General features: G+C 43.7%; 1 protein-coding gene across 1 annotated transcript; it reads right to left on the bottom strand.

Annotated features, from left to right (window-relative positions):
* Positions 1 to 570: 570 nt before the first annotated feature.
* Positions 571 to 7715, bottom strand: Bex6 (brain expressed family member 6). The gene is made up of 3 exons (NM_001033539.2): positions 7614 to 7715; positions 3428 to 3549; positions 571 to 1329 (listed from the first exon to the last, which is right to left on the bottom strand). Exon 3 carries the CDS (start codon positions 1137 to 1139, stop codon positions 795 to 797), a length of 345 nt encoding a protein of 114 aa, NP_001028711.1. The 5' UTR covers positions 1140 to 1329; positions 3428 to 3549; positions 7614 to 7715; the 3' UTR covers positions 571 to 794.
* Between the last annotated feature and the right edge of the window lie 3610 nt (positions 7716 to 11325).

Raw genomic sequence — 11325 nt, 5'->3', positions numbered from 1 at the left:
TCCTGGAACTCACTCTGTATACCAGGCTGGCCTTGAACTCAGAGATGCACTTGTCTCTGGCTTCTGAGTGCTGGAATTAAAGGCGTGCACCACCATAGCCTGGTGGGGGGTTTTTTGTTTCGTTTTGTTTTTATATTATGGTGTGTGTGTGTGTGTGTGTGTGTGTGTGTGTGCGCGCACACGTGTGTGTATTCATGTATGTGTATCTGTGTGTGTGTGAGTGCATACACAGGCTTCTGCTTTTGTAGCAGCCCAGAATAGCATGGATTCATGCCAAGTAACCAAATCCCATCGGTCATGGTACAGACAGCTAATGGCCACTGAGTTACGAGGGCCCTCAGTGGCAACATTTCATCTTCTTAACGTTTCTGTGAAGTATGCTCCACTATCAACTGCCTTTGGAATGTGGCCGGCTGCACAGAGAGACCAACAAGGATGGAGCCACACAGTTCTACAGGAAGCCATCACACAGTTCTACCGGAGCCTAACACAGAACAAAGTCTAGCCAAACCTGTCAGCTCACCCAGCAAGTTTTCTGTTAATTCTTTTCTTTTCTTTCTTTTTTCTTTTTAAACTGCTTTATTAATTTCAAATTATGAAAAAGGAGGGTTTTTTTTTCTAAAATGGGTTAAATTTCCATGCTGGTAGGAATGTTTAGAACTAAATGCAACAAGTAAACAATATTTACGTAGAAACCGTTAAGTGGAAACATGGAAAGTTTAGAAAAAATAGCCCACTAAATACAAGCTTGTAAAACAGTAGTCACTTTATGAGCCCAGAGAAAATCTTAGATTTCAAGGAATGAGGCCTAAGTTGTAATGACTGTCAGATTCCGGTGTGAGGAACCACTTGGAAAACCTCATCCACTGCTCCTGACTCTTTCTCTTGGCTTCTGTCTCCTGCCCTACAAATCTCCCAGCATCCTCTCTCCCTTCACTGTGATCAACATGTCTGTTGGGTGTGGGCCATCTAAAGTTACACACAAGTCGCCTGACTTTCCTTTTGACATAACCTCCAGGATTCTTGGTCTCTACCTCTTCCAGAAGGTGGGATTCTTCTTCACTGTGTCTGGAGGCCTCCCCACCTTTGTCTTTCTCCACAGTGAGATCTTGTATGACTTGTTTGACTTTGGACATCATTTCTCCTGGACCGATCCTTGCCTCCTTCTCTTCCTAGCGATGGTCACCACCAGATGCGCTTCTGCTTCTCAGACCTGCTCCACTCTTCCTCCTCCTGTTGCTTTCCCTGGCACTCTGAATGCCACCAGGAACTGTGCCACCAGGAACAGGTGCCTCTGTTAGGAAGGGACAGCGGACTGGAGACAGTGCCCTGAAAATTATTTCCAATGAGTTAATGTTATTTTAGGTGACTTTTAGGTGGGAAATATCTCACTAAAATTTACGATTATAAAGTTGAGTCTGCAAACAACTATACTCTTATCAATAATTCTAGTGGCTATGTTCAGTGTTACAATGATACAGAGTTGTAATTTCAGAATGGCTTCAGAGGTAATTAGAACCCAAACTAAATATGTGCCTTTTTTTGTTTGTTTGTTTTTTTCGAGACAGGGTTTCTCAGTGTAGCCCTGGCTGTCCTGGAACTCACTTTGTAAACCAGGCTGTCCTTGAACTCAGAAATCCACCTGCCTCTGCCTCCCAAGTGCTGGGATTAAAGGCGTGCGCCACCATGCCCAGAGATTCTTGTTCATTCTTATTTTTGAGTCTGCTCTGTGACCACATCCTTTGTAATTGCACTGTCTGTCTAATGATATCTCTGCTTATATTCTGGGCATGCATTGATTATGCAAGTCCTGCCTATATTCTCATTCAATTTAAGAGAACATTGAACTTCTAGGTGTTTCCAGGTCTTACTTGCCCTAAAGTATCCCCCAGGGAACAGCCAAGCAGGCTAGATGAGTCTTGCTAGGAGAATTCTCCCATTCTCTCAGGTGTCTTGCTTTCCTCTGGAGCAAGCAGCGGACTGCCATTTTCCATGTTGGCTAATTGAATACAGCACTGGTTTCCCTGGGGGTGGTGCGGGGAGAGTCGGTTCTAGGGCATCCAAAGAGCTAGAAGCGATATCATTTTACTCCCAGGGGACTGAAAGCTATTCCCACTTTCTGGTTACTTCAGGAGGAAGCTTTTCTCTCTTTCTTTTTCTTTTTTTCTTTTCTTTTTTTTTTTTTTTCTGTTTTTTAGACAGGGTTTCTCTGTGGAGCCTTGGCTGTCCTGAAACTCATTCTGTAGCCCAGGCTGGCCTGGAACTTAGGTCTCCCTCTGCCTCCGCCTCCCAAGTGCGGAGACTAAGGTATATGCCACCACTCCTGGTGCCACCACTCCTGGTGAAGGAGTAAGCTTAATTTTAATTTCCAGATCCTAGTACTGCCATCCTTCCCACGTCTCTTCTGAACCATCGTTCTCGAATCAAGCAATTTGTAGTTGTTCCACCGTAGTCATGGTTCAGGATTCCAAGCAGTAGAAGATGACTGGCTAAGCTGCCCGAGAGGATTTATGGGAAGGACAGTGGTAGACTCCATCATGAAGGCTAGGGATCCAGAAGAGGAGCTGGGCAGATGCAGGAGAGGTGGGCAGCCGTGAGCACAACCTAGTTATCACACCAAGGGCACAGCTTGGAAACCTTTGTCACTGCGGCACCGAGCACTGCCCCTGGCACGACTGTCACCTCAGGGGACATCAGAGGTTTCTGCTGCATGTAGCAGCATCCTCAACTGTGAGCTCCAGACTTGTGCGTTCTGCGGGGCTCACAGTCAGGGACAGAGCCTGGATTATCCAACCTCATTTTAATTCTCTATATTTCCTAGGGGCATGGTTCTACTTCTTGAGACTATGTAAAGAAATGGTTTCCTGAACCATAAAGGAGTCTGGATGCAGTCACTCTTCAAAATCCCAGCAAATAATGACTATTATAAACCCCAACTCTAGGAACACAATCCTCTCTTCTCAAAGGGATAAGTGTCCCCTTCTTAAGAAAGAATGTCCAGCACTCAGGAAGCAGAGGCAGGCAGATCTCTGAGTTTGAGGCCAGGCTGGTCTATAGAGAGTTACAGGACAGCCAGGGCTACAGAGAAACCCTGTCTAAAAACCAAAACTAAAACCAAAATCAATTTCCTGGATATTTTTGATCTATAATAATATGTAATCAATTTATGTATTCAAATTATACTAACATAAATCTTTATTACTTGTTTCCTTCTATACTCACATTTAATATATCACAAAGTATATAAAATATTTACTTTGCTAGCATAAAATAATGTAATTGATATATTAATGGTCTTCTTAATGACCACCTCCAACAGAGGACTAAAGATAACTGTGTAACTCTGTAGCATGTATTAGTCAGGGTTCTCTAGAGTCACAGAATGGAATGTCTCTCTATATTAAGGGAATTTGTGGTCATGACTTACAATTTGTAGTCCAGCTAACCCAACAATGGGCAGCTGTGGATGTGAAGTCGAAGAATCTGGTAGTTACTCATCCCACGAGGCTAGTTGTCTCAGCTGGTCTTCTGTAGATTCCAACAGACGAGCTGCCAAGTAAATGCAAGCAGGCAAGAAGAATGAATCTTCCTTCTTTCAACCTCCTTATGTAGGCCTCTAGCAGAAGGTGTGGCCCAGATTAAAGGTGTGAACCACCATGCCTGGATCTGGAACTTGTTTTGTCCCAGACTGACCTTGAACTCAGAGATCTCCTTGCCTTAGTCTTCTCGGATTAAAGGCGTGTACTACCTTGCCTGGACCTAAGCTTTTCATGGCGCAAGATCTCCATGCCAAGATCCAGGCCAGAATCTCCCAGCCTCAAGATCTTGTAGTTCATTGCAGGTATAGTCAAGCAGACAACCAGGAATAGCCATTACACATCAAAACCTTCAAAACTTAACACTTAAAAACATTTAAGCAGATGTTCAATAGCTGTGAAATATTCTTACTTTAAGAAACTGTCTTGGTTTGCTTTCTAGGGCTGTAATAAACACCATGACCAAGAGCAACTTTGGAAGAAAGGAGGTTTATTTCATTTTACAGTATTATGGAAGGAAGACAGGGCAGGAACTAAAGCAGAATCATGACACTGCTTACTGGCTTGTTCTCCATGGTTTTCTCAGCCTTCTCTTTTCATACAACCCAGGTACCACCAGCCCAGGTGTGACACTGCTCAACGTGGACTGGGCCTTCCCACATTAATCATTAATTAGAAAAAATGCCCATTGTCTTGCCTACAGACCAACCTAAAGGACACATGTTTTCAAGTGAAGTTTCCTTTACCCAGATAACCCTAACTTGTGTCAAGTTAAGAAAAAGTTAACCAGCACAGAAGCCAAATACTTATGAAATACTCCATAGCTCTCAGGAGAAACTCTGCAGCTTCAAAAATAGGCTAGAATGCTGTTGCCACCTAGCTAGGCTTAAGGTGTTGCTAGTTGCTTTAATATTCTATTTAACTTAAATTCTAGCAGTTAAAAAACAAAGTGATTTATATATATGTATTTTCCTGAGGGGCCGGAGAGATGACAGTCAAGACAATTTGCCTTCTTACAGAGGACCTGAGTTTGAGTCTCAGCCCCACCATCTGGCAGCCCATAACCAGTTGCAAACGCAACACTAAGGGATCTGATGCCCTCTTCTGGTCTCAATGTATGTTGTGCTCATGTGCACAAATTCACATGCAGATTCACACACACACACACACACACACACACACACACACTTAATTTTTTTAAAAGATTTATTTATTTTATATATGTGAGTACATTGTTTCTGTCTTCAGACACACCAGAAGAGGGCACCATATCCCATTACAGATGGTTGTGAGCCACCACATGGTTGCTGGGAATTGAACTCAGGACCTCTGATAGAGCAGTCAGTGCTCTTAACTGCTGAGCCATTTCTCCAGCCCAATTAAAATGTTTTTGAATTGTAAAAAAATAGATTCGCTTGATAACTGAAAAGTATATCAATACTTTCTGTTACATTTTGATTCTGTTGCATTCTGATTTTTTAGTAAGATTTAAAAAATCTTCCCAGGTGGTGGTGCACATCTTTAATCCCAGCATTTGGGAAGCAGAGGCAGGTGGATCTCTGAGTTTGAGGCCAGCCTGATCTACAGAGTGAGTTCCAGGACAGCCAGGGCTACACAGAGAAACCCTGTCTCGACAAATCAGGAAAACAAACAAACAAACAAAACAGAAAACAAACAAACAAAAGCCTTAGTGAAAACAATTTTTAAATCTTTACACAATTTTTTCCCCATATCTTATAATTAAGACATGGAGGGTACAGGACTCTTCTTGCTGGCTGCTTAGTTATATCCGGTAGTTTTTAATGTTTCAATCAAATGTAATTCATACACCATAGAAGGCATCCATTTAAGGTATCCTGGGCAGCATTCTTCTCAGTGTATTCACAGAGTGGTGAAACTATCACTACTTGAGAATGCGCCCAAGATCTCACAATGAAACGCCACAGTCATCAGCACCAACTCCAGTTTTCACCAAGCTAACCCTAGGTGACCACAGAGTTTTCTGTTTCTGTTCACCTATTCTGGCTGTTTCAGACGCAAGCATGCATTCTTTTGTCTCTGCCTCCTTTCATTCACTGTAATGGTTTAAATTTGTCCCATTGCAGTCTGTATCAGTACTCTGTGCTTTGTATGTGTCTATGTGCACAGTGTTTGCACATGCATGTGTGCGCTGTGCATGTGTGCAGGGGCCAGTTGTGGTATTTTCCTCAGTCTTTCTCCATTTTATATTTTGAGACATGGTCTCTCACTGATCCTGGAACAAACTCCACAGTTCAGCCAGGTTGGCCAGAGGGCCGGAGATCCGGCTCTGCCTTTCTTGCACCAGAATTACCGCTCCACAGTGCCTTGCTTTCATTTGGGTATCAGGGATCTGAACAGAGACCTCACGCCTGCACAGCAAACGCTCTTACTGAGCCACCTGCCCAGTCCTCACTCTGTCCTTTTAATGGTGAGCTGTTATCCTATCGAGTGCACATACAATTGGCCCTGTGTGTTTAAGGATTCCGCATCCACAGATTCAACCACTCATGGATGGAAAAAATATTTTTGGGTTTTTTTTTGTTTGTTTGTTTTGTTTTTTTGTTTTTCGAGACAGGGTTTCTCTGTGTAGCCCTGGCTGTCCTGGAACTCACTCTGTAGACCAGGCTGGCCTCGAAATCAGAAATCCGCCTGCCTCTGCCTCCTGAGTGTTGGGATTAAAGGCGTGCACCACCACACCCGGCTATTTTTGTTATTTTTATAAACATTTAATTATGAGGCCAGGGCTCACCAGGGCTCACCAGGTAAAAACATTTACTGCACAATCCTGATGACCTCCGCTTGATCCCTGGAACCCAAGTAAATTGGGAGGAGAGAACAGACTTTGCAGAGTCTTCTGACCTCCACACTTATGCTTTGGCATACATACTGTTCCCAGCACACACACACACACACACACACACACACACACACACACAGACACACACAGACACACACACAGACACACACAGACACACACAGACACACACAGACACACACACACACAGACACACACAGACACACACAGACACACACACAGACACACACAGACACACACACACACACACACAGACACACACAGACACACACACAGACACACACAGACACACACAGACACACATACACACACACACACACCACATACAGAGACACTAATAAAATAAAAGCACAGACACACAATCCCTAAAAATTTTTTTTAATTAAAAATATTTTAATTAAAAAATAGCATACAAAGTAATGGGTGCCATTGTGACCCTGTGTAATTGTGACATTGTTTATATAATTAATTACGATACTATATGTGTGTAATTGTGACACTGTGTTGTAATTGTGACACTGTGAATGAGTGTAATTGCGACATTGTGTGTATGTTACTGTGACATTGAGTGTGTAATTATGACACTGTATGTAATTGTCATGCTGTATATGCAATTGTGACATTGCGTGTATGTGATTGTGATATTGAGTGTGTGTGTAACTGTGACATTGTGTGTGTGTGTAATTGTACTTGGTTCTTATCCACCCCTTGTCACCTATGCCTTGTCTTTGTCCTCTTCTCCAAGAGTCTGGCTGCTTTCATGTCACAGATTTTTCTATCACCCTCTTTTGTCCCCTCCCCCATCTTGCATTCCCCTTTATGCTTTCAAGCTACACACACACACACACACACACACACACACACAAATTTAAGTTGAGAGTCCACATATGCATGAGCATGTGATATTTGACTTTCTGAGTCTGAATTATTTCACTTAACATAGCAATATTTCATTCAGTCCATTCCTTGTGCAAAATGCTATAATTTTGTTCTTTATTGCTCAACAGACTTCCATTGTGTGTATATCACTTTTAAAAATTGCCTCACCTGGGCTGGAGAGATGGCTCAGTGGTTAAGAGCACTGACTGCTCTTGTGAAGGTCCTGAGTTCAAATCCCAGCAACCACATGGTGACTCACAGCCATCCATAATGGAATCTGATGTCCTCTTCTGGTGTGTCTGAAGTCAGTTACAGTGTACTTAGATATACTAAATAAATCTTTAAAAAAAAAATTGTCTCACCTGTTGAACCTCCAAGCTGACTGCATATCTTGGCTATTGTCGGTATGGCATCAGTAAGCATGAACCGACAAGTGTCTCTGGGGTAAGTGTGTGGATTTAGATTCCTTTGGCTGTAAACTCAGAAGTGGTATAGCTGGGTAGTGGTATAACTGGTAGTTCTATTTTTAGATTTTTTTTTTTTGAGGAAACACCACATTGGTCTCCACAGAGGCTGCACCAGTTTACATCCCCACTAGCTCTGTCTAAAGGTTCCTCCTTCCCCAAGCCCTTACTAACATGGGCACATGCCTATAACAGCAGCACTTGGAAGGTACAGGCTAGAAGACTGCTCAATGTTATGCTCGGCTGTTCGGCAAACTTGAGGCCAGCCTGGGCTATAAGAAGCTGTTTAGCTGGACGGTGGTGGCACACGCCTTTAATCCCAGCACTTGAGAGACAGATGCAGGAGGATCACTGAGTTTGAGGCCAGCCCTGTCTACAGAGTGAGTTTCAGGACAGTCAGGGCTACAAAGGCTACAAGGGCTGAGAAATTCTGTCTCTAACAAAACAAAAACATTTTAGAAAACTGTCCTAAAGCAAAATAAAATAAGAAATTATGTCTGACAAAGTATGATGATACATATTTATGAAAATGCCATTATGAAACATATCATATTGTCTACTAAAGTAAAAAATAATTTAAAAATATACTCACTAAGGTTAGATTCTTTTTCTTGCCACATCCCTAAGAATACAGTGTATTAGGCATAGTACAGAAGTATAAAATAGAACAGTATAGGGTAGTTTTAGAACAGAATAGTATAGAAGTATTAGAATGTTTTAGAAATGATTTAAAGTCCACAGGAGGGGCTGGTGAGTCCGTTCAGTGGGTAGAGGTGTTTGCTGCCAAGCCTGATAATCCAGTTCAAGCCCCGGAATTCAAAGAGTAGGCTATAACTGACTCTTGCAAGTTGTCTTCTGACCTACAAACACATGTCTGTGCACACATAATAAATGCAATTTAAACATCTAAAAACATGTGGGCGCCAGTTCTTTCCTTCTACCATACTGGCCACCACAGCACCATTTTCTAAGAGGAACTTGACCTTCCGAGGATGCTGATGCCTTGAAGTGAATCATCTGAAGAGGTAGAGGGATGATTGAACAGCCAACAATCATTTGTTTCCATGCACTGAATAAGCACGAATTTCTGTCACCCGGGAATGGAACCTGGCAGGCAGCAGAGAACTGGGCAGAGCACAGAGTTTATGTGTGGTTTCTTAGTGGGCAAAGCTTTCCAGGGTGGTCTGGAATCCGAGGGATTATGTAGCCTGATCTTTGGGGCAAGCTCAGGGATTGGTGGGATGTTTTTCTTGTTAGGGCAGGGCCTGCCCTCTCTCCGGCTTTGGTACTGGGAATGATTGCAGTTTCAAAATGATGGTCTGGGGGTGATGGGTGGGGTGGGGGTGGTTGTCTGGCCAATTTCTAGCCTTAAGTTACATCTGTTTTAGCCTTTCCTGCCTGGCTTCTGGGGTTCCTCAGGTGGGGCCTGGCCACTTGGAAACATTGAGGGTTTACAAAGGATACAAACTTTACAAAGGGAGTCCGTCCATGGCTAGGAAAGCCTTTCCTGCTGCCTTAGTGGCCAGCTCCCAACTGTGAACTTAGTTTTGTTGTTACTTATAACTGTAATTTTGATACTGTTGTGAATTGTAATGCAAAAATCTTGTGTTTTCCAACAGTCTTAGGCAACCCCTCTGAAAGAGTTTCCCCCAAAGGCTCTAGGAAGAAGCTGAGGCTGGGGACCATTCAGCTTCTCCTCAAACTAGGCATCTTGTTTTGAGAGTTCTCCGCTAGGATCTGGGCGATTGTAGCCATCCAGCGATTGCAGTTGTCAGATGTCCAGATTCTGGACGAATCAGAGAGCATCTTATGCTAGTGGAGATAGCTTGAGTAGTGTGGGAATGATCACTATACACTTGGGGCAAGTGTAGGAGAGGCATCTGTGAACTCCTCAAGAAAGCAACGAGAAAGACTGATAGAAGAGTCTTAGAGGAACTTGGGAAGGAGAGGGGACCGAGAAGTTGGGGCATAGGGGTTGGGGGTATGGGGAGGGGGTGTTTGCTGGGGAAGCAGGCAGTAGCAGCTGAGCGTCTATCTTCAGGATGGCAATGGAAATCCTGTCTTCGGCAAGCATACTCTTCCAGCTACTTATGCTCTTGTAGCTCTGTGAGGCACGGAGAAGACAAGCGCTTTCCTTAGTGGTTAGGGGTCTGAATTTAAGCTGTCCTCGAGCTCACAGCTAAGCTGGTAAATGCTTCTGGGGTTCATCTTCCTCTGGTTTATTGGTGTGAGAGAGGAAAAAAAAAAAGCTTCCCTGTTTCCGCCTCAGTGGCCCCTTTCCTCTACCGATCCCACCCTGCCCCCACTTGTGGCTAAACTGTCCAACTGCCAGTTTAAAAGCCCACATTTCCCAGTATGCCTTGCACCGCTCAGAAGTCTCAGTTCCTTCCATTCACCCTGCACTTCAGCTCAAAGGGGCTTTAGTCAATCACTTGTGTTCACCACAGGGCAATACTGCTCTCTCCCCGGGCTTCTGCCTTCGCCTCCCCCAGTGGTGGGAAAATCTGCTAGCAGTCCCCAGTAAACCACGCTTGCGGCAGGAAGAGCCTGCCTACTGCACTATCCTGGGAAGTAGAGCTGGGCTTTTCTTCTTTGTGGACTTCCGTAGGGGCTTTTCGGTGGGGTCCTGTCCTTGAGTGTATTCTGATGATGGGTGGCTGTGGTGTGAACTTGAGCTGGGGACCTCTGTGGCAGGTGCACCTTGCCCCACTGCCAGAGCTCTGCTGGGCTGTCAAGGGCTTCCTTCTAGCTTGTGTGTGCATTTCCTCACAACTCCGGAAGCTGCAGCTGACCTTCCGCCCCCGCCCCCACCCCCAGCCCTGCATCCTCCCTGTTCTAGGAATTCACCTTCCGTTTTGTTCTTTCTGACTGTGGGTATTCCCTTCCACGGGTCATGATTCCGAACTCTTAAAAAAAGCTCTAAAAGCCAAAGGGCTGTTTTGGTTATGTAGCCTTAAGTGGCAGAAAGCTTTTTGCTCAGTTTCTCTATTGCCCAGTGATTGTAAACTTTGCATTTGTTACCAAAAATATCACAGTATTTATTTGGCACCATGGCCCTATACCCAATTGAAGGATTTATGTAACCAACTGTGTCATGCCTCTAAATTATGAGACATTGTGATCTTTGTCACTCTTCTGGCCCCCAGAATTTAGGGTGAGGGATTTGGACCAGTGCTAAAGGGCCACGCAAAGGAGGCCTGGATAGTGGAACTGTGCAGACATGAAAAGACAACCCAACTGCTATAAATTACAAATTATAATGCAAATTTATAAGAATCATGATGAATATGATACAAATGATAGATACGTGATAATATTATATATAATTATATAATTGCGCATTGCATAGGAGAAGCTTGAAAGGCCATATAATGTTAGCAATAGGTTAATAGGCTTTTTAAAATTTTTACCTTTCTTTAGCAGTCAGAAAAAATACTATATATATTTGGTTTTTTTTGAGACAGGGTTTCTCCATGTAGCTCTAGCTGTCCTGGAACTTACTCTGTAGACCAGGCTGGCCTCAAACCTTCAGAGCTTTTTAGAATTCAGATCATCCTGGTCATGGTGACCCAGAGAAGGGAATACCCATGGGCAGAAGGAATAGAGCTGG

This window comes from Mus musculus, chromosome 16 (assembly GCF_000001635.26).
Source record: "Mus musculus strain C57BL/6J chromosome 16, GRCm38.p6 C57BL/6J".
NCBI classification, from domain to species: Eukaryota; Metazoa; Chordata; class Mammalia; order Rodentia; family Muridae; genus Mus; species Mus musculus.
This window is presented reverse-complemented; position numbering and strand designations above follow the sequence as displayed.